This window comes from Rhincodon typus, chromosome 33 (assembly GCF_021869965.1).
Source record: "Rhincodon typus isolate 14 chromosome 33, sRhiTyp1.1, whole genome shotgun sequence".
NCBI lineage: Eukaryota > Metazoa > Chordata > Chondrichthyes > Orectolobiformes > Rhincodontidae > Rhincodon > Rhincodon typus.
In genome coordinates, this window is record NC_063364.1 from 568212 (window position 1) to 592953 (window position 24742).

Sequence of the window (24742 nt, forward strand, 5' to 3'; positions counted from 1 at the left end):
CTTTGTCCTCTTTTTCCTGCCCCTCCTACCACTGAGAACAATGTCTTCTTATGCTAGGAGACAACAGTGAGACTAGCGAAAGATACATACTTGTCTGACTTGTATACTTCAAAATAGAGCTCCAGCATGACCAGTATTTTCATTATCAAATATTACTATTTTTCTACTGCTTTTTGCCTCTGGCTATAGTACACGAGCTTGACAAATGTCTAAGGTCGTGGGAGTACTTGATGACATGGTGTATAAAAACTTTATATATGTACAACTCTGAATTGATGCTGACACTAATGAAAATTATTCTGTTTTACAGTAATGGCATGACTTAAATTCAGGAAGAGAGAAAATAGCTAAAATCTAAGGCGTTCATGATAAATCACCCTTACCCATGGCAGTTTTTTTAGTTGGTTCTTGTAGAAATTGAAATAAAATTTCAGATTTTTTTTGTTTACATTATAAAAACAACATTTTGCATTTGTACTGAAGTTTAATATTATGAGCAACAAAAATAGAAGTTGCTGGAAAAGCTCAGCAGGCCTGGCAGCATCTGTGAAGAGAATTCAGAGTTAACGTTTTGGGTCTGGTGACCCTTCCTCAGAACCCAAACCAAAACGTTAATTCCAATTTCTCTTCACAGATGCTGCCAGACCTGCTGAACTTTTCCAGCAACTTCTGTTTTTGTTTCTCATTTACAGCATCCATAGTTCTTTCGGTTTTTATTTAATATTATGAGGACGGAAGTGCAAATTTTCGTCAGCAGAGATGAAGTGGTAAGAACTGCAATCTCCAATACATTCCCACCTGTCAGAAATTTAACACAGAAGACAGATGTTTGCAGGGAAACAAACCTGTCTACTGTTTTCTGCTTTCTTCTCTGCAGTAGTGAACAGCATCATCGAAACAACCATTAATTTAATTCCCAGCACCTGGATCAGCACAGCACTTGGACATCACATAACAGCAGCAGAAAGTTACTCATCCTTCTCAATTCATTAAGTAATGGCTGATTTATGCCTCAAATTATTGCCCTACTTTGCTGTATATTCAGTAACAGTCTCACAATACATTATTTATACAGGATTAATTTGAGAAAGGCCCTAAATACGGCCCCGAATTGAACCAAGATTTGTTGAAAGGTGTATGTGGGTGGTAGGGAAGAATACCATTCCTCCTGAACTCCACGGAAATTTGACTGTGATAGGTTTCACTTTCACTAAGCCAGAACTCAGTCCCTAGAAGAAACTCAATCCCCTACAGAAATAACCTTTCAAACTCACGTGGTTAACCGCATCCACATTTATGTCAGCTTCAATCAGCAGCTCAGCCACCTTCACCCAGCCGTGACATGCTGCATAATGCAGAGCAGTCATATTCTTCTGCAGGAAGAAACACAAAATGGACTTAAAGCCTTCAAAAGGAAAGGCTGTGATTATATTTAATATTCAAGACAGCAGTGCCACAGATGAAGGTTAATTGGAGAGATGAATCTTGTAACGAACAGATGTAACACCTATTGCTTTCAACACTTGCAAAGGATGACAGTGCTGTTCACTTACAAACACAATCTCAGAGGCTACTTGAAAGAAAACATTGCTGATAGTGACAACACAGGGCAAAGAACTTTCCTTTGAGTTATGAATGTACAAACTGAAGTAAATTTAAACAATTGGAAAAGAGGGCACAAAAAGCTAATTAACTGTTGAGCCACAATCTGCTATCTATCCGTACAGCACCATTTCACATACTCAATTAGTTTGCAGACCCTGGCACCAGGGAGGCAATACTATCCTACAGTCACGTCTACTACCATAGAAACACCTGTCTGTTCCCCTAACTAAGCACTTTCACTCCTGCTTCATTCTTCCTCCCGTTCTGTAAAATCAGATTGTTTTTCATGCCAGAAGCCTGGTTCAGCACCCTCCTCAGCTTCCAGAATAGAAAACTGATTTGTGAGCACAACCACAGGGGGCTCCTGCACTAATCATAGAGTCCCTGGAGTGATGGAGGGTGAGAGGTAACATTATAGAGGTTATCACGAGGGCCATGGATAGGGTGAATAGCCAAGGTCTTTCCCCCAGGGTAGAGTTTTAAGGTGAGAGGGGAAAGATTTAAAGAGGACCCAAGGGGCAACTTTTTCTCACAGAGGATGGTGTGTGTATGGAATGAGTTGCCAGAGGAAGTGGTGGAGGCTGATACAATTACAACATTTAAAAGGCATCTGGATGTGTATATGAATAGGAAGGGTTTAGAGCGATATGGGCCAAATGCTGGCAAATCGGACTAGATTCATTTAGGATATCTGGTCGGCATGGATGAGTTGGACCGAATGGCCTGTTTCCATGCTGTGACTCTCTAAACAGCAAAAGTTGGTGGGGGGGGGAGGTGGCGGTGTGCGCATGCATTTGATAGGGTAGATATTAAGAAAATCTTTCTGGCAGTGGGTGAAACTTGAAGTAGAAAGCAGTTATAGAATAAGCAGATACACATTTAAAACTGAGGTGCAAAGGAACTTCTTCTCCCACCGGGTAATGATATCTGGAATTCTCTGCCCCAGAGAGTTGTAGAAGCTAGATCACAAAGTTGTTCAAGAGAAAGCAAATTGATTTTTGAAATAGTTAAGGGCTATGGTGAATTGGCATGAAAAGAAATTAAGGGCGGGGGTAGATTAGCCATGATTTTACTGCCTATCGGGTAGTTTTGAGGGGCTGAATGCCTGTTCTGATTTCTTAAATTCTTGTATTTGATAGTACACCTCCCTCTTTTCCCAGTACTGGGCCCATGAATCAAAACTTATTCGTGAGCCAGACACTCAATTCCATGATCTTAATTATTCCACACCAGTTTGCACATGGTAGTAACACAGAATTTTCATCTTTAAGGTTTCATTTTTTGATATAGTATTTAGTTCCTCAGACCACATGCCTTGTCTTATCGATGTTACCGAATCACAGGGACAACAACAATTGGACTCTTCTTCTCCCATTCTGCAGAGGTGTCCTTAACCCTAGCACCGGGCAACAGTCTTCAGGAATAAAGTGCTCGGCTGCAGAGAACAGTGTCAACCACCTCCAGTATACGATCCTCCACAACAATTTTATTTCTTTTTGCTCCCCCAATTTGAATGATCTCCACACCACGATATCATTTGGTTTAGGTGAGTAATGTAAAAAATAGATTTGAAAGTGACTGGACATATTGAGAGAGCAGTTAGCAAGGCAAATAAATTTTGGGCTCCATTAATACAGACACTATGCACAAAGCAGACAGGTTATTATAAACTAACCAAAGTATTGCATCAAATTCTGGTCACCACATTTTAGGAAAGATGTGAAGCTCCTCCAGAGGGTGTAGACAGGATCAGCCAAAATGGTGCTGGGGATGATAGAATTTAACTAGGGGCAGGGGGGGGCTAGTGTAGTGATTGGAAACAGCTGGATTTTGTTGACTACAAGGTCCTTTATTGGAGTTGTTAACCTGGGCCAATGAGGAAAGCCATGGCTGACTGATATTAATGAGGCATTTAGCATCTCTTCAGTTCAGAGGATTGCTCTAGGCTGGCTGGAGCGAGCCAGTGTATTGCTCAGGAGAGGGTTTGCCACTGGCCTGTAGAGTTGACCTGAGTCTCCTTTTGACTTAGAAGCCTTCTATTTCTAGTCTTGCTGCTACTGCAGCAGCCTGGGCCTCCCTGGGTCTACTAATGTTACCTAGGCCTAGTTCTGCTGCTGCTGCTACTGTTATCTGGGCTTTCCACCTGCGCTGCTGCCTGGAGCCTGGTCACCTAAGGACTGTTGCTACTACCTGGTGTTGACTTCCTACAGCACTTTCCTGCTCCTTGGTTGCTGTCTGATGTGCTGTGTTGTGCTTTGCCAGCTTCCTGTTTATTGAGTCTGGCTTCTAGCATCTACAGTCCCTTCTAACTCTATGCTCTTGGGCCTGGCTGCTTCAGCCCCAGTTATGACCCCATCCCCCTTTAGGCATCTGAACAAAGCCCTCTGAGTCAAGGCCTACCTCCACCCAGATAGGAGCACTGAGGCCTGCAGCAAGGCCATGGCTAGTCAGGTTGGCCCACTAGCCACCGTCACTGTGGCCAAGATGTATGGGAAGGCTGTATTTTTCTTATGGTCTGAGCAAGTGGTGCACCTGGCCATGCAGAAGGGTCTCGCTGTTGGTGAGACATTGTCCTCTTTCAACCCTCTAGAGGTCATGGCTGAGAGGGTTGTGATTTTCAATGTTCTGCCCTTTATTGCCAGTGAGCTGCTTCCCCCACCCCATCTTCAATCACTGTGGCAATTCCAATCATGTATTAAGCTGCTCCTGCTCTGACTGAAGGACCCTGCACTTAAACACATCTATTCCTTCTGGTGCCAGGTCTTTACTTGCTTGGCCTGGGAGGAGGTGACCGAGGGATCTTGCGCCATGATCTGAGATCGCAGCCTATCGCATCTTCCAGATGGCTAACAGCATGCGGGCCACCACCAGCCTTGGGGGTTCTACTGTCAGCGTCCATCCTGCAGCAGCCAAGACTGGGGTTTCTGGGCTGGATGCCAGGCCCCTGCCCCTACAACCATCATCTGATAGCCAAGGGGCAAGGCAGGAAGTGATGCAACTGGCTTTCCCTGCCCTCACCACACCCTGATTTTTCCCCCCCCCCCCCCCCAAACCCTGGCCAATAGTATTCCTCTACTGGCTTGAGAGCCTTTGAACCCCATGATCACCAGGGTTAGCAGGGGAGGCAAGGCCCTCACTACCAGGACCAGTGGAAAGAGGTGCTGCTCCCTGCAGGGGGAGGAGAACCCCATCACATGGGTAAGACATAGGCACCCTTCTGGGGAGGAACTAAGGTCCCTCCTGCCCCTTCCACACTGCTCTGGGGGGGTTTTGGCCAGCCCTCCTGCTGCCGCAGCTCCACTGGTCCTTGGGGACGATTCAGAGCCCCACGCAGGCCACGGTCCGGGCAATATAACTGCTAATCCCACCAGGTCATTCTCAGGGGTAGGGAGAAGGAAGGTGTTTTTCCTCACTCCTCCCTCCCAGACTGTGTTTTCCCTGGTGCTGGGGAAGGACCTTTTTCCCTGATGAGCTGAGTACCATGGTGTCGGGTGAGGAGCGGGGGCCCGGAGTATCTGTTGCCCAATGACTTGGACCTAGACCAGGCCTCGAAGGGGAGTATATCGAGGACGTTCCTGTCTGTGACCCTGTGGGTTATGTCACTGGGGGACTGTAGCCAGCCGGTGGCACCTGACCAGCCCCCACCCTCTCCTTGGGGGAGGAGCCAGTGGCCGAGAATGGCCACCTGGAGGAGGGCTCTGACTCGTTGGTAGGCACTGAGGACAACGTGGAATCTGTCTCTAGCGAGGGTTTTAGACTCCCTAGTGCCACCCACTGAGCTCATCCCCATTGAGGAACTCCAGAACTAAATCAAGGGCACTCACGGTCGCCACGATAGAATCTGGCTGATGCTCAACTGCTGGGAAGATTTTAGGCTGGACTTCTGGTCCACCCAGGCTGGCCCTGAACGACTGGCTGCTGTTCCGTACGTTCCTCGACGCACTCAGTGAAAGGGAGGGGCCAGTGTGCCCCTCCCCTGTCTTTCCAGGAAGTGTTTTTTAACTGGTTTCACTGGTGGTGGTTGCACACTACTAATGAAAATGAAGACTACCATAGCCGGCCTCAACATCAACCAGCAGCAGGGAGTCACAATGCAGACTCCAGAACTTCTCGGTGTGCTTCCTGAAAGAAACCCATACTGGCCTGGGAGACTAATCCACCTGACTCCTGGAGTGGCATGGAGGGGTCTACATGAGTCACCCCACCCGCAAATCCAGTGGGTTGGCTGTTTTGATGGCCTCACATTTTCAACCAGAGTCCTTGGGGGTCAAGGAGCCTGTGCCAGGCCGTTTGCTTCACCTGACGGTACTGCTTCACTTTGTGAACATCTATGCTCCCTCAGTCAGGCCGAGGCAAATGCACTTCCACAGAGAAGTGTCCGCTCATCTCACCTCCATCCGTCCGTGGGGGACCTAGTCATGTCCTTCCACCAGGCGGAATCTCCATCACTGTCACCTTTGTGAGGCCTGGGGTCAGTGTGTCGAAAATTGACCGCCTGCACGTTTCATGGGTGTATGCCTCCCGCGTTCGAGTGGCCGCTGTGCAGCAGAACTGTACACAGACCATCACCTGGTGTGGGCGGATCTCCTTCAATTCGGCATCCGGCTGGGTCCGTGTACTGGCATTTTAACAACCTGCTGCTGGAGGATGAGCGGTTCCAAGAATCATTTCATCAGGTCTGGACTGGCTGGAAAAGAGAGGGTTGGGAGGTGGGCCAAGCTCACGTCCGTGCCTTCTGTTAGGAGTACGCGAGGGGGTCGTCAAAGAGGCAGAAATCCAGGATCGAGGAGTTGGAGAAGGTGCTCAGCCTGAAGTCACGTCTCAGTCCGCGCAATGCAGACCCAGCCTGCTGGGGTGTGTAGGAACAGAAGGCAGCTACGGTCCGAGACCTGCAACTCATCGGGTCCCAGGGCACCTACGCGAGGTTTCGGATCCGGCTCCTCCAGGACCCGGACCGTGGCTTCCCCTTCTACGCTGGGGGAGAAAAGGTGGTCAAAGATGGGTCCCTCGTCTGAGATCTGGAAGGGTATCAGGGCCCAGAATAACGCTTATACATGGTTCTGCTCTCTCTAGATCGATGCAACGAGGATGCCTGCAGAGTTTTGTGGGAGCACCAACTGCAGCTTAGTCTGGAGGAGCCGGAAGGCTCCCATCACTTTTGAGGAGCTGACCAGTGCCCTCACCCGGTTCTTGAGGGGCAAGTCCCTGGGGCTGGGCCGGCTGACTGCAGTTGTGGGACTTGCCATGCGAAGGTCCTGGTGGAGTGTCTTACGGCCAGAGAGCTGCCCTTTTCTTGGTGCAGGGCAGTCATTGTCAGGGCTGCTGTCAGAGAGGGGACCTTCGTTCTCTTAAGAACTAGTGTCCCGTGTCCCATCTCTCTCCTCGGCACTGATTATAAAATCTTTGTCAGGGTGTTGGCTTCTTGCCTGGCATCTGAGCTGGCCCACATGATCCACCCTAACCTGTCATACATGGTCCTGCACTGGAGGATTAACGACAATGCCCATCTGGTTCAGTCCATCAAGCACCTTCCTGGCTCTTGATCAGGAGGTGGTGTTCAGCAGGGTCTATCACAAGTATCTGTTCAGGACACAGTTCATCACCTGGAACAAACTTCTGTACACCACCACAGAATGTCTGGTTAAAGTTAATGGGTCCCTGACTTACTCCTTTCCTGAAGCGAAGGAAAGGAGCACTATCAGGGCTGCCCCCTGTCCAGCCAGCTGTATTCCCTATGCATGGAGCCTTTCCTGTGCCTCTTGTAGAAAAGGCTGTGGGGGCTAGGTCTGAGTGGGCTAGGAACAGGCATGCTGACTGACCTGGGGATGATGCGCAAGTGCCAGGCAGTGTACCCAGCAGTGTCTTTCACCAGGATCAACTCAGCCAAACATTCCAGACTCCTGGTTGGTCTGTGGCAGGTGGATTCTCTGCTGGAGGAGCTACAGGGGTTCCGCTGCAGCACCACCCATCTCTATCTGGGGGTCTACCTTTATCCTGGCCGGCAAATTGGCAGGAGCTGGAGGCCAAAGCCTCTGCTCACTGAGACTGCTGGACAGGACTGCTCAGAGTGCTGGTCATAAACCAGCTGGTGGCTTCTATGGTGTGGTCCCTCCTGGTTTTATTTTTGCTGACATCTGGAGAATGTTAATTCATTCTGGGGCAAAAAAGATGCACTGGGTCGCAGCACAGGTTCTGACCCTCCCTACTGAGGAGTGTGGTCAGTCGCTGGTGTTTTTTTTTTCTCTGCCTTCAGACCTTGCAGCAATACCTCTTTATGTTGAGGCTCCTCCTCAGTGGTGCGCTCTGGCAACACTTTTTCCGCCAAGCATGTAATCTCAACTACAACACACGGCTCCCGTTTATCAACTATGAGGGTTTGCAAGACGCTGCCTGTCTTTTACCCAGACCTGATCGCTGTCTGCGACATGCTCAACTAATGCTGGACTACACAGCTTAGAACCTTCCTTTGTGTTTTTGGTTGCATTTCAGCCCCACATTCCTGATCTTTGGGCAAACAGTGCAGAAGGAAGGGGGTAGGTTGGAGGATGTCCTTGGGGATCTACAGCTGGGCCTAGCCAAGCTGGCCATTAACAGGTCCAGGCAATGGGCTGTGGAAGGGTTTACTAATACTGATCACCTGCATCTCTTCCCTGGCTATGTTCGAGCCCAGGGGTCCCTGGAGGAGCAGCACGTAGTGTCCACCAGCACTGCTGATGTCTTTCTGGAGACGTAGGCACTAGAAGGACTGGAGTAATTTTAATTTCCCCCCGCCAGTTTCTCTTGCTCACGCCAAGCCTCACGTGTCACTGGTCACAGCACTCCGCAGGGTGCTGTGGGGAAAATAAATATAACCAGGAGATTTAGAATCTCCTGAGTTCAGGGGTCTGACGCAGAGCTGGCTAGCCATAGCCAGTGTATTGTGCATAAGTAAATAAAGCATGACTTGGTGATGGGATACTAAAGGAGACCCATCACCTCACCAACTACATATTTGCTGGGATTAGATTTCACGAGAAAAGAAAACAACAATCAGCTTCTGTTTCTGGATGTCAGGGTTGAATGTATGTCCAAGAGGGAGTTCCAAATCTAGGCATACAGGAAAGCAACCCAAACTGACCAAATCCTCAACTTCCACAGCAACCGCTCCAACATCCACAAACAAAGCTATGGTAGGCCACCACTCACTGCAACACCCCGGAACTACGCAGAAAAGAGGAACAGCACCTATACAAAATTTTCTCTATGAGCAGATATCCCTGCAACTTCATCTGCAAATGCCTACTAAACAAACAACAGGGGGCCACACTGTCCTACATCAACAACATATCAGAACTGACAATGAGACTCCTATGACCACTAGGAGTCATGTTAGCATGCAAGCCCACAGCCACTCTACAACAAACGCTCACAAGGATTAAAGACCCTATTCCCACAACATGCAGAACCAAGGCAGTTTATAAAATACCATGCAATGACTGCCACAAACATTACATCGGACAGACAGGTAGGAAACTAGCCATCAGAATACATGAACATCAATTTGCAATGAAACCACACAATGAACTTTCCCTAGTATCAGTACACACAGACAATAAAGGCCATCAGTTTGACTGGGACAATGTAACCATAGTAGCCCAAGCCAAACATAGATACGCACAGGAATTCCTAGAGGCATGGTTCTCAACCCATCATGCAATCAACAACCATATAAAATTGGACCTCATAGACAAACCGATACAGAACAGAACCGGAAATGGCACAACTCGCCATAACAGGCTGGACATTATACGTTCCAAGCGGAGTAGAACAACATCGCCTCATCAGAGGCCCCACTGATGAGGTTACGTAGCCTGGTGACGAAACATCTGAGCGAAAACAAGTCAACAACCTCACTCTCAACCCAAGCTACAAACCTTTGAGAACTTTTCAAAGGATCTGTATCCCTCTATTCCCTTCCTATGCATGTATTTGTCCAGGTGCTTCTTCAATGCTGCTGTTATGTCTGCTTCCACCACCACCTCTGGCAGCGCAGTCCAGGCACTCGCCACCCTTTGTGTGAAAAATTTGCCTCGCACATCTCTTTTAAACTCCACCAACAACACCAGCCCCACAACCGCACCTGTGTCCCCCAGTAGTGTCCCTTCGCCTCTGGTAAGACGCCTCATACTTTCCATTCACAATCTTATAAACTTCTATCAGGACATCCCACGACCTCCTGCATTCCAGTGAGAACAAGCCCAGTCTATCTAACCTTTCTTCATAGCTAAACTCCCCCATTTCAGGCATCATCCTGGTACATCTTTTCCGTACCTTCTCCAAAGTATCCACATCCTTCTAGTAGTGTGGTGACCAGAACTGTTACTAGGCTACACTTAGAATATTGCATAAAGTTCTATAATGCTGCAGCATAACTTTCTATCCTTACACTTGATGCCCCTTCCGCTGAAGCCAAGCATGCCATAAGCCTTTTTTTTACTATCTTTTCTACCTGTGCTGCCACCTTCAATGATCTGTGGACCTACACACCCAGATCCCTTAAGTCCATTCACCTCTAAATATAGATCTGGTCCCTGAGAATCTTTTCCAATACTTTCCCTACCACCAAAATGAGGCTCACAGGCCTGTAATTTCCAGGATTATCCCTATTACCCTTCTTAAACAATGGGACAACATTAGCTATTCTCCAATCCGTCACCTGTGGCCGAAGAGGATACAAAAATGTCTGTCAAGGCTCCAGCAATTTGTTCTGTTGACTCCCTCAATATTCTGGGATAGATCCCAACAGGACCCAGGGACTCATCTATCTTTAATACTTTTTAAGATGCACAACACCTCTTCCATGCGCTGGATCGATGCCTGGAACTGTATGTCAATGCTGTGATCAACTTGCTGACACCAATCACTGTAGATGGACCCTTGGAGCAGCTACATGCACACAAAGCCACACAGCTTAGAGGGTGACAGAAAGGGAGACAATGATTTCAAAAAGAAACTTAATGGGCTCTTGAGGGAAGTAAACTTTTAGGACTGCATGGATAGAGAAGGGAATGGATTAGATTGCCACATATTAGTAATATTGATGCTTAAATATTCCTCTCACCTGGCAGGTACTGCAGGCCCGTAAAAGTACATGAAGTTTGAACATAACATGTTTGAATACAAGTTTAAGTCTGTTCTGCAGCCCGGCAGACCCTTTTGCATTGAACTGAATTTAATCCTGCTGTTCCCATTGCAGTAGCAGGGGCTGATAATCTATTCATAAAAAGCAATCAGCATACTTGCAACCCAAGGATCCCAGGTTTCATATGAGAACTAAGGGGCCAGGAAAGCGCAGGGTACAGTAAGATAGGCATCACTGATTTCTGACAACAGGTGTGTGCCATAATACTGCAGCAAAACTTTAAGTCTTACTCACATTTGTTTGGGCATTTACATCACAGGTACCATTCAGAAGAACTTTCACACAGTTGGAATGTCCCTCTTCAGCTGCTAAATGCAATGCAGTCTCACCTTCCTGTAAGCAGACAGAACACTGACAATCACAAGAGTGACAAATGCAGAAAATTCAATCATATTATGTTGCAAATATGGTGATTCTATGATAAATTAACTTCCTAATGGTAGCAACAATTTTTGGAATGTCACAGTGGAAACATTTATACAATTTTGCTAACTTTATATTGATCATAGGAGCTTTTTTAATGTTAATTCGTGGGAAGCAGCATTGCTGATGGCCAGCATTTATTGCCCATCCCTGGTTGCCCTTGAGAAGGTGGTGGTGAGCTGCCTTCTTGAACCACTGCAATTCATTTGCTGTGGGTTGACCCACAATGAGGTGAGAGAATTCTAGGATTTTGACCCAGCACCAGTGAAGAAACAGCGATATATTTCCAAGTCAGAATGGCGAGTGGCTTGGAGGAGAACTTGCAAATGGTGGTGTTCTGATGTAGATGCTGCCCTTGGCCTTTTAGATGGAAGTAGACGTGGATTTGAAAGGAGCTGTGTAAGGATCTTTGGTGAATTTCTGCAGTGCATCTTGTAGGTAGTAAACATTGCTGCTACTCCGTGTCAGTGTGGAGAGAATGGATGCTTATGGATGTTGTGCCAATCAAGCTTTGTCTTGATAGATGGGAAAGCTTTTTGAGTGATGTTGGAGCTGACCCATGGGGAGTATTCCATCACACTCCTGACATTTGCCTTGTAGATGGTGAACAGACTTTGGGGAGTCAGGAGGCCAGTTACTTGCTGCAGTATTTCTAGCCTCTGAACTGTTCTTGTAACCACTGTGTTTAAGTGGCAAGTCCAATTGAATTTCTGGTCAAGGTAACCCCCAGGATGTCGTTAGTGGGGGATTCAGGAATGGTAACACCATTAAATGTCAAGGGATAGTAGTTAGATTGTCTCCTATTGGAGAGGTTCATTGCCTGGCATTTGTATGGTGCTAGTTACATGCCACATGTCAACCCAAGCCTGAATACTGCCCAGATGTTTGCACTGAATATGGACAGCTCCAGTATCTGAAAAGTCACGAACGGCGCTGAACATTATGCAATCGTCGCCAAATGTCCCCACTTCTGACCTTATGGTGGAGGGAAGGTCACTGATGAAGCAGCACTACCCTGAGGAACACCTGCACAGATGTCCAATAGCTGAAATGATTGACCTCCAGCTACCACAATCATCTTCCTTTGTGCCAGGTATGACTCCAGCCAGCGGAGAGTTTGCCCCTGATTTCCATTGATTCAGTTTTGTGAGGATTTCTTGATGCCACACCCAGTCGAATGCGGCCTTGGTGTTCCTCTCACCTCACCTCTGGAATTCATCTCTTTTGTCCATATTTGAACCAAGGCTGTAATGAGGTCAGGAACTTAGTGGCCTTGGCGGAATTCTACTGGGCATCAGTGAACAGGTTATTGCTGAGCAGATATTGCTTGATGACACCTTCCATCACTTTACTAATGAATGAGGTAGACTGATGGGGCGGTAACTGGTGAGTTGCTTTTTGTGTACAAGGCAAACATGGGCAATTTTCCACATTGTAACTGTACTGGAACAGCTTGGCTAGGGGAACAGCAAGTTTTGGAGCCCAAGTCTTCAGCAAGCCATTCAGCTCATCAAGTGAACCCACCATTCAATGAGATCATGACTGATCTGATCTGCCAATCTTGCAAAGTCCTCTTTACCAATATCAGAGGGTTAGTGACAAAATTAGGACAGCTGTCTCACTGACTAGTCATGCAACATAGTTAAACTCATGGAATGATACTTCACATACAACATCCAAAACTACACCACCACTCCATCCCTGGGTATGTCTGCCCCACCAACAGGACACACACAAAGGATGCGGTGGCACAGTGTGGTAACCTGCCGTGAAGGAAGTGCCCTGAGAGTCCTCAACAGTGACTCCAGTGTCCATATGGTGTCATGGCATCAGTTCAAACATAGTAAAGGAAACATTCAGCTGATGATCTTGTAACTTCCCCCTCCTGCCCTCACCAAACCCGTACTCCTCCATGTTGAGGAACACTTGGAAGAAGCATTCAGTGTGGCAATGGAGCAGAACATACTCTGGATGGGGATTTCAATAACACCAAGAGTGGCCAAGCAGCAGCTTGACTGATCAAGCTGGTCAGGTCCTAAACGACATAGCTGCTAGACTGTTTATGGCAAGTGGTGAGAAAAACAAGAGGAAAACATATATCTGACCTCATCCTAATCAATCTGCCTGCTGCAGATGCATCTGTCTACGACAATACAGAGAAGATTGACTTTGCGGAGATACAGCCCTCTCTTCACATTGAGAATACCTCACCTTGTGTTGGGTGTCACTATCACCATGCTAAATGGGACAGATTACAACAGATCTAGCAACTCAAGACTGGGCATCTAGGAGGTGCTGTTAGCCATCAGCCATGTCCAAATTGTACTCAAACACAATCTGGAACCTCATGGTCTGCAATCTGCCAGTACCATCAAGATAGGGGATCATCCCTGGTTCGATGAAGAGTACAACATGACATGTAAGGACAAAAAGTGTCAACTTGATGAATCTACAAAACAGAAGTACTTGTTTTCCAAACAGCAGGAGCAGCATATATTAGACAGGGTTAAGTGATTTCATAACAAATGTTACAGATCTACACTCTGCAGTCCTGCCAGATCAAGTCATGAAATGAGGTGGACAACTAAACAACGCACTGGAGAAGGAATGGGGAGTCCAGCACACACTGCAAAGTTAAGGGTGAAGAATTTATAACAATCTTCAGCCAAAAGTGCTGAGTGGATCATCCATCTCAGCATTTTCCAGGTGTCCCCAGCATCACAAATACCAGTCTTCAGCCATTTCAATTCATTCCACGTAATATCAAGGAACACCATGAGGCAAAGATATTGACAAGGCTATGGATCCTACAACATTCCAGCATTATGACTGAAGACTTGAGCTCCAGATTTTGCAAAATTCCTAGCCAAACTGTTCCAGTACAGCTGCAACACTGGCATCTACTCGACAACCCAGAAAATTGTGTAGGTATGTCTGTACACAAAAACCAGGACAAATCCAACCTGGCGAATTAGAAACACAGAAAAGTAGAAGACAGGATCAGGAGTTGTCCATTAGAATCCTCCAGCCAGCTCCACCACTCACAATCATGGCTGATCATCAAGCTCAATACACTAATCCGACCCTCCCCATATTCCTTTGTCACTTTAGCCACAACATCTATATCTGTGTCCTTCTTAAACTCAATGTTTTGGCCTCAACCAGTTCCTGAGCTGGTGAATTCCACAGGCCTACCACTGAAGAAATTTCTCCTCAAAGATAAGAGAACATAGAACAGTACAGTACAGGAACAGATCCTTCGGCCCACCATGTCTTCACCATACGTGATGCCATTCTAAACTAACTGTATCTGCCTGTGCATGGTCCATATCTCTCTATTCCATGCCTGTTCATGCTTCTGTCTATATAGCTCTTAAATGTTGCTATTATATCTGCTTTAACCACCTTCCGGGCAGCGCATTTAAAGCACCTACCACCCTCTACTCTACATAAAAATCTTGCCTCGCACATCTCCTTTAAACTTTCTCCCTCTCACCTTAAAACCTAGTATTTGACCCTGGGAAAAAAGTCTATCAACCCTATCCATGTTTCTCATAACTTTAGATACTTCTATCAGGTTGTGCCTCAGTCTGACACTCCAGTGAAAACAATCCAAGTTCATCCAACTTCTCCGTATAGCCAATACACCCCAATCTAGGCAACATCCTGAAAGACCTCTTTTGCATCCTCTCCAAAGTCTCTACACCTTTCCTATAGCGTGGCAATCAGAACAGATCACACTACTCCAAATGTGGCCTGACTGAAGTTTTATACACCTGCAACATGACTTGCCAACTTTTAAATGCAATTCTCCAAATGATGAAGGTAAGCATGCCATAAACCTTCTTCCCACCTCATCCACTGTGTTGCTATTTCAGGGAGCTATGGGCTTGCCCCCAATATCCTTCTGTATATCAATGCTGCTAAGTGCCTGTCATTTACTGTATACTTTCCTCTTGCATTTGATCTCCCGAAATGCATCATCTCATTTTTATGCAGATTAAAGTCTATTTACCATTTCTGCACTCAACTTTCCAACTGATCTGTTGCATTCTTTGTCAAACTTCCTCACTATTCACAACTCCACCAATTTTCATCTCAGTTCTAAAACACTTTACCCCTTATCCTTAAACTATGACCTCTGGTTCTGGACTCGCCCATCATCGGGAACTTACTTCCTTCATCTAACCTGTCTAGTCCTATTAGAATTTTATAGATTTCAATGAGATCCCACATCATTCTTCTAAACTTCAATGTAAACAACTCTCAGAGACTCAATCACTCTTCATACGTCAAACCGTCATCCCAGGAATCAATTTCATTCGGCCATGGCTACTCAGCTCCTGACTTCATTTCAGCCTTGGTGCAAACATGGACAAAGCATCCGAATTCCAGAGGTGAGGTGAGAATGACTGCCGTAGACACCATGGTCACATTTGAGTGTGGTATCAAGAAGCTGTAATAAAACTAGAGTCAACGAGAATCAGGGAAAAGTTCGCTACTGGTTGGAGTCATCCTTGGCACAAAGAAAGATGGTTGTGGTTGCAGGAGGTTATTCGTCTCAACTCCAGCAGATCCCTGCATGAGTCCTCACGGTAGTATTTTAGGCCCAATCATCCTCAGCTGCTATATCAATGACCTTCTCTCCATCGAAAAGTACGAAATGGGGATGTTCACTGATGATTGCACAACGAGGATCAGCCTAGTTAACCTTCTCTGGACTGCCTCCACTATAATATAACAAAGGGTCTAAAGCTGTTCAAAGTATTCCAGCTGTGGTCTGACTAATGCCTTGTATAGATTCAGTAAAATCTCCTTATGTTTATAAGCCATTCCCTTTCCCTTTGAAATACGGGTCAACATTACATTTTCCTTCCCTAATGCTGACTGAACTTGGCTGCTAGCTTTCTGTGATCCATGAACTAGGACCCCCAGAACCCTGTGTTGTCGCTATCTGCAGCCTTTCTCCATTTAAATAATATTTAGCTCTTCAATTCTTCCTGCCAAAGAATATAACCTCACCTTTTTCCACACTACATTTGATCTGCCAAGGCTTTGCCCACTCACTTAACCTGTCTGTAACCCTCTGCAGACTCCTTGTGCCAACCTCACCATTTGCCTTCCATCAATTTTTGTGTCACTGCAAACTTGATGATGGTTTATTCACTTCAAATCATCCAAGTCATTAACATATATTATCAATAATTGTGACCTAGCACTGACCCTGTGGCACTCCACTAGTTACAGGTTACCATCCTGAAAAGACCCTCTTTTACCCAACTCTATCTTCTATTATTTAGCCAATCTTCTATCCAAAGTAATATACTGTCCTCAGTACCATGGGGTCTTTTTCTATCAAGTAGCCTTATACACGGTACCTTTTTGATTGCTTTTTGGAAATCCAAATATATTACATCTACTGGTTCCCCTATATCCATCTTATTTGTTACTTCCTCATTGAATTCTAATAATGTTGTCAGGTATGATTACTCCTTCATGAAACCGACTGACTCTGCTTAATTATGTTTGGTTTATTCACTCATGGGATTGGGGGCTGCTGGCTGGGCCAGGATTTATTGTCCATCCTTAGCTGCCTTTTGAACCTCTGCGATCCATATGCTGTAGATCGACCTTCAATGTCATTAGGGCGGGAATTCCAAGATTTTGACCTTGCGGCAGCAAAGGAACAGCAATATATTTCCAACTCAGGATGGTGAGTGGCTTGGAAAGGACATTGCAGATGGTGGTACTCCCTTGTATCTACAGCCCTTATCCTTCTAGATTAAACTGGTTGTGGGTTTGGAAGGTGCTGTCTAAAGATCTTTGGCAATTTTCTGCAATGCATCAATGCTGCTACTGAGCATTGGTGATGGGAGGGAATGGTACCAATCAAGTGGATGTCCAGGATGGCGTCAAGCTTTTTGAGTGTCATTGAAGCTGCAATAGTATTGAATCCAGGCAAGTGAGGAATACCCCCCCAATCACACTCCTGCCTTGTAGGTGGCGGCTACAGGTAAAGGCCGACATTTGGGAAAATCTGACACAATCTCAGCCAGTTTTCCTGTGTAACTCCGTTGTTGTCTGAACACATTATAGACATTCAAGTGTACAGAATGTGCTACATTCCGCAGCAACAAGCTACAGCATTGACTGATAGTGGGAAGAACTTTGGAATTAAGGATCAAATGTACAGATACACCCATGGATTAGGACAATCTCCCATGTTTTGATTATCACCCATTTGGCATTGGTTCTTAACCAGCTTGGTTCCCCATACCAAAACGATACAAGAGATTTCAAGGAGTATGAAATTTAGAGATTGTAGGGACAAAACATAAGGCAACAGCCCATACTGCTGTGGTTTCTTGTACAAATGGCATAACCACCTTTACAATGTTAAACTGGGCAGTATCTAAGGGCAGTGGAGCATAAGAGAAGGGGCCAAAATGGAAGAAACTGAAAGTGTTAAAATACATTCAGTTATAAATATCTGTAGCAAAATAAATGTAACTAAATGGCAAAACAACCAGGCCAGAGATAAGTGTTTAGCAACAAGGCTGCAGCATAGACTGCGCAATCATCAGGATAAAAGGACACTTTGAGTGAACAAGACCAAAGCTGATGTATGTACTGTGGGAAATAAGTGACATCTGGATGCAACTGTATCAGATTAGACCTTAATAAATGGCTGTGAATTCTCAATTGCCGTATATCACAGCAAATGTTGCATCCTTAGGCTTACGGCAGAATCCTGTCTAGTAGTACAGGAAACTCAGTATTTCATTTTTACTAGGCATTAGTTACAAATAATGAGGTACCCAACTCAGGTGACAGGTGTGGAACTCAATGTGGCAGAAGTCCAACCATAGCCTGCAAGTGAGGTGTCCTTTCTTCTTAACATACCAGTGTACATCAAGTAATCGATTAATAAGGAAATTCCCAACCTACCATAGCAAACCTTAATATAGGAGGAAGCAAACAGTATACAGAAAATCTTCATTTACATCACTCCTTAATGACATTGGTCAGTCCACCTGACCGACAGGAAAAGGGCCTAATCCAGGGTTGCCTGGTCCTTCCCAAATCTACTCCCCAGACTTGCCTATATTTAGAATACCAAGAGTAGAAATTTGGAGACAACTGTCTTCTCTTCACAGTGACCAATTGTTCTTCATCTTCTCAACTCAAATTAAGACAAGACTCCAAGTGTGCAGTATCTGTGCACAGGGTCATAACACAGTGCATCAGAAATGGGGTAGCTGTATTTAGGATTTTACTCAATGCTCAGAACTATAGCCATTGCTCCAGGTATGGCTCCTGTACCCAGGATTTTACTCATCAGATACCTGCATCTTTTGCAGGTTGGATCTTGAAATCTTATTCATTCTCCTTCAAGCTGCTATTCTATTTGATTATGTTTTAGTGCATTCACCACCAAAGCTTCCCACATTCCTCTCCTCTATGTACAGAGAGATTAACATGAATGGATGAAACAACGTTTCTACCAATGACCAGTGCAGTCATTGAACAGACGCAATGAAACTGGATATGTGAACTTTTGGCAATGGATATTTTACTTAGATTTCAAAATCTCACCCAATTTTTTTCATCCAGATCCACTGCAGTTTCTACTATTTTCTGTAACACTTCAACATGCCCACTTCTTGCAGACAAATGAAGGGGGGTGTTCTGTTCCTATGGAATTTAGAATAAACTGAGTTAGACAGTCACATTTATGATACTGCAGCACTGTGGTAACACTGGTTCAGGGTCTGATAAGCTTTCAAAACCTTTCTGCCATTTGACATTCTGAAATGTAGAAGAGCTTATATTCTGAAAAAGCCACAGGTTCCATTTCCCCTACATGAGAATTCTGTAATTCATACCAGAGGCTTCCAGATTTACCATGAGGGGAGAACCAAACACATGTGCTGTTCTTAAGCAATAACATCATTGCTTTTTCAGCATATATAGCAATCAATTTGAGAACAGCCCATTTCAAACAAAATGACGCAGATAATTTGCTTTTTCAATTTCTGAAAGGCCATTGACCTAAGATTTTAACTGTTCCTCTGAACAAATGCTACCAACTTGTGAGTATTTCCAGCATTTTGTGTTTACATTTCTGCTTTCAGTTGCATTAGTTGAAGGACATGCATTGGTCAGAATGCTTGTGGAACTCCTTGTTATTATGCATTGTGCCATAGCATCTTACATATCTACTAGAATTTGCAGACAAGGATTCATTTTATTTCTCATCTATAGGATGAGAGCAGAAAAAGTCCTCAATTCTGCATTAAACTAAGCACAGAAACACAACAGCGATCATAATCCTGCTTCCTTCACTGCATTCCCACTGAAAAGCTGGCCGTTTGACTATTTTCCTGGCCCGATGCTAGCTGATATTGTAAATACTCTCCTTCTACTGGCTTCCTCTTTTTCAAAATCAACATCACACACCCCACTTCCTTAAAGAGTCACCCATGACCCCACTATGCCTGCTGTCCAATCTCCAATTTCTTCTCCAGAGTCCTTGTCAGACAAATGCTCAAATCTTCCACTGTTTGAATTCCTCCGGTCACACTTTGTCTGTCCCATTACACCAAAGTAATCAAACTAAAGTCCAGGCAGTTCTGTGTCAGTGGTCATTATCCTTCCTCATCTTCTAGACAAAGGTGACAGCATCATCACTTCCTCCACCACCTTGTTTAATATTCATATTCAGAAAGTGCCGGAGAAACTCAGCAGGCTTTGCAGCATCTGTGGAGAGAGAAACAGAATTAACGTTTCGAGTTCTGTATGACTTCTTATTTCCTCCTTAAACTCCTCGGTCTCTCCTTCTCTCTTATCATCTTCAAGATTCTTCTTAAAACACACCTTTTGGAACAATCTTTTGCTAACCCATCCCAATATCCCTCTCTTTCACTACAATTTGTACAATTACACCAGTGCAAAAGATGTTCTTGTAACAATGTAATAAATCCTACACAGGCTGAAAACTTAGCGAGCTTACCCTTTGTTATACTGACCTTGTCCTTTAGGCCATGGACACAGCCTGAGCCAATTAGGAATTCCACCACCTCTAGGTTGCCATAACTTGCTGCCAGGTGTAATGCTGTTCGTTGCATCTGTGCAGAGATTACTTTTGTCATAAAAAAGCAGAAACAGGTTGAAATAAACATTACAGAATAAAAGATGAAATAAATATGGATGGTCTCCTCGTGTAGGATATTACTCAAAGTAAAACAGCAAATGTCTACACTCTTCTGTGCTTTTGCAACCTCCAGGCTCGACTATTCTGTCACTTGTGTGACTGCCTGCATCCACCCTGCCACCTTCAACTGCAAAGAAAAGAACTCATCCAAAACTCTGTGATTGCAGATGCTAGAGTCAGCGACAACACAGTATGGAGCTGGAGGAACACAGCAGGCCAGACAGCATCAGAGGAGGAGCAAAGTTGACATTTCAGGTCAGGTCTGAAGAGGAGTCCCGACCCAAAACATCAACTTTCCTGCACCTCTGACAGGATATCTCTGCAGGAGTTCCTCACAGTAGTATCCTAGGCCCAACCATCCTCAGCTGCTTCATCAATGATCTTCCCTCCATCATAAGGTCAGAAGTGAGGATGTTTGCTGATGATTGCACAAATGTTCAGCACCACCAAAAACTTCAGATACTGAGGCAATCTATATCTAAATGCAATATGAGCTGAACAATATCTAGGCTTGGGCTGGAAAGTGGCAAATGATATTCCTGGCACACAGTTACCAAGTAATGACCATCTCCATTATGTTATGACCCAGAGACAGACAGCTAAATCAAATCAGCTTTTCTACCTCTGTTTTCACAACACAATAAAAATTAAAACCTTCAAAGACCCTGAATAGTTATTCCAATGGTTCCTAACCAGACCTTTCAATAACCAATCCCAGTTTTTGTGAATAATTAATTCTAGACCAGTTTTGTGTCTTAAACAAAAGACTTAATAATTTACTTAACATAGAATAACTTCAGCAGAGAAAAAAATAAACAACAAAGTAATCTAATTAATCTCTATTAGATAGGATTTCAGTCCCCATTCACAAAAAAGATAGTCAAACAAGCATAGTTAAGTGATAAATAAAATAACAAAACCTGCCATGTGGAGCTAGAGGAACACAGCAGATCAGGCAGCATCAGAGGAGTATGAAAGTCGATGTTTCGGCTCAGGACTCTTCTTCAGAACTCGAAACGACCCGAAACATCGACTTTCCTGCTCCTCTGATGCTGCCTATCCTGCTGTGTTCCTCCAGCTCCACACAGTATCAAATCTGACTCCAGCATCTGCAGTTCTTGTCATCTCAGAACAAGACTGGCAAGATTACTTAAATGATTTTCACGATGCATTATTTCACAGGCATAAATGTCGACTCCTTCTTGCTTTTCTGGAGATTGATCAGGGTCACCTTTTCAGTTCACTCAGGTAAAGGTAGTAATACTTCTACTCAGCTGTCAAATCTCTGGGCTTCTGAAAGTTGGTAAAAGGTGGTTAGGGAGGGAGCTTTCAAATCTTCATGCTTGTCATCAGCAGCCAAACTCTTCTCTCCAGAAAACACAGTTCAACAATTTCAACAATGGCCCAATTCTAATAGATTGAATGTATTTTCCCAAGGCCTCAATTATCATTCAATATCTGCCATCTGTTTGAATAGAGTTTCTTTCAGACTTATTGGATCCACCTCCCAGGTACTGATCTCATTAATAGCCAACTTCTGCTATCTGTTTAAAGTCAATGCTCTTCCCGAAATTGCAGTGTCTTTATGAGCCCTTTGATCAAGAATTAGCCTGCAACTAACCTAGAGGCATGGCCTCACAAAATAAAGCTTGTTTGGTCTGTTCTTTGCCTTTTACCACAAGCTGTTTCCCAAAATCCAAAAGTCACTTTCAGCCCAGAATTCCCAGTTCACCACTCCAAGCCAAAATTGATAAAAGAATAAAAATGAAAATAATGAAAAATCAGCAAGGGTTCTAACAAATAAGAGAAACTCCACACTCTGCCCCTAGACATTCAATGGTTTTACCATCAATGAATCCCTCTCTATCAACATCCAGAGGGTTACCATTGACCAGAAACTCAACTGGATTCAACTTATAAATAAAATGGCTACAAGAGTAGGTCAGAGGCTGGGAATACTGCAGTGAGTAATTCACCTCCTGACTCCCCAAAGCCTGTCCGCCATCTACAAGGTACAAGTCAGCAGCGTGATGGAATACTCTCCACTCGCCTGGATGAGTGCAACTTCAACAATACTTAAGAAGCCTGACACCATCCAGGACAAAGCAGCCTGTTTAACTGGCACAAATATATCCACAAACATCAATTCCCTCTACCACTGATGCTCAGTAGCAGCAGTGTGCACCATCTACAAGATGCATTGCAGAAATTGACTAAAGATCCTGAGACAGCACCTTCGAAATCGATGACCACTTCCATCTAGGAAGTAAAGATAAAAGATAAAAGATAAAATCTCCATAGTCCTTCTGGACCATAGACTGCTCTCTCATACAGAGAGACAACTGCTGATGGTTTAAGCGGAGGGGCAAGGTTAACAAGGAGAGTCCTTCATGATAACCTCAGCCCGTATGGGAATTGCACCGCAAACCAGACAAATGAATTGAACAACCAATTTCATCCAGAAGGACAAGAGCAACAGATCAACAGATACATGGGAACACCAGCAACCATCAGGCAGCACGGTGGCTCAGTAGTTAGGGACAGGAGTTTGATTCCAGCTTCAGGCAACTGTCTGTGTGGAGTTTGCACAGTCTCCCTGTGTCTGCATGAGTTTCCTCTGGGTACTCCAGTTTCTTCCTACAGTCCAAAGACGTGCAGGGTAGGTGGATTGGCCATGGTAAATTGCCCATAGTGTCCAGGGATGTGCAGGCTAGGCGGATTAGTATTGGGAAATGTACAGTTATAGGGATTGGGTGGGATGCCCTTTGGAAGGACAGTGAGGACTTGATGCTTCGATACTTCTATGATTCATAATTCTTGAGCAAGTTCCTCTCTAAGCTACTCTCCAAGTTACTTACCATCCGGACTTTTAGACTGTTGCTGGGACAAAATCCTGGAAGCCTCTGAATAATCCTTATTTCTCTAAATCTGGCCTCCTGTGCTTCCTCAACTTTCTTTTATCTTAAAGGAAGATCGATAGGTGCAGGTTCACACAACTTTGAGAAGGAATTTCTGAGCTGAAGGCTTAAACAGCTAAAGGCATGACCACAAATGCAAGACATAGAGGATGCTGTGGGAAAATACAGAAGAGTGTTATAGGGCTGATGGAAGTTACAAAGAAATCAGCAATATGGACTCAGGCATTGGAATTTAGAAAATCATGTATGATGTTAGAAATTCGGCCACATGCTTCCTATGATATTCAAATCAGAATTCCAGATATTGGACCTTGCCACGTGATGTTACACTCTAAAATTTTATGTTTGTAAAATTCATCCTAAAATCTACAATTGTAAAATAATACTCACATTGTCAGGTTTGTCCAGCCATATATCTTCCAGGTCTTCCATGATAAACTCCAGTATCTTTATATGGCCTCTTCGGGCAGCACAGTGGAGCAAATTTAGGCCATTCTGATCCAGGAAAATAAATAAGGAAACCAAATGAATTAAACAATACTAATGTAACACAATCCCTAAATAAATTCTCTTCATCACGTGCACACTAACTAAACTGTCTTCATGACACACCCTAACGAAACTGTATTCCTCATACACACACTAGCTAAACTGTCTTCATCACCTGCACCCTACTTTGCCTTCATCGCAAGCACCCTGTCTTCATCACGCAAGCACTAACTAAACAGACTTCATCACATGAACCCTGACTAACTTGTCTTCAAAATGCACATCCTAATGACACTGACTTCATCAAACACACTAACTAAACTGTTTTCATCGTGCCTACCCCAGCTAAACTGTCTTTGTCACGTATGCAAACTAAACTGTCATCATGCATACCCAAGCTGTCTTTATCACACACATCCCTGCTATAGGAAGGATGTTATTAAACAGGAAAAGGTGCAAAGAAAATTTACAAGGATCTTACTTAGACTGGAAGGTTTGAGTTATAAAGAGGGGCTGGATAGGCTGGGACTTTTTTGCCCTAGAGCATAGAAGGCTGAGGGGTGACCTTATAAAGGTTTATAAAATCATGAGGGACAAATTTCAGATGAATAGTCGAGGTCTTTTCTCCAGCGTAGGAGAGGCCAAAACTAGATGGCACAGGCTTAAGATGAGAAGGGAAAGATTTAAAAGGGAAATGAAGGGCAATGTTTTCACACAGAGTGGCAGAGGCAATTACAACATTTAAAGACATTTGGACAGGATAGGAAAGGTTTAGAGGGATATAGGCCAAATGCAGGCAAATGGGACCAGTTCAGTTCAGGAAACCTTGTCAGTATGGACAGTTGGGCCGAAGGGACTGTTTCCGTCCTGTTTGACTCTATGACCCAAAAATCAAATGTGGATCCATTCCTA

At 44.6% G+C, this 24742-nt stretch overlaps 1 protein-coding gene across 3 annotated transcripts in view; it reads right to left on the reverse strand.

Annotated features, from left to right (window-relative positions):
- ankdd1a (ankyrin repeat and death domain containing 1A) overlaps positions 1–24742 on the reverse strand; it is a 187113-nt gene that overhangs the window by 100366 nt on the left and 62005 nt on the right. For all 3 annotated transcript variants that reach the window (XM_048615945.1, XM_048615944.1, XM_048615943.1), the window contains exons 5-9: positions 23732–23836; positions 20239–20337; positions 18806–18904; positions 11021–11119; positions 1275–1373 (exon numbers count right to left, since the gene is read on the reverse strand). In XM_048615945.1, coding sequence (XP_048471902.1) covers positions 1275–1373; positions 11021–11119; positions 18806–18904; positions 20239–20337; positions 23732–23836 — 501 coding nt within the window. The remainder of the gene's footprint in view (positions 1–1274; positions 1374–11020; positions 11120–18805; positions 18905–20238; positions 20338–23731; positions 23837–24742) is intronic.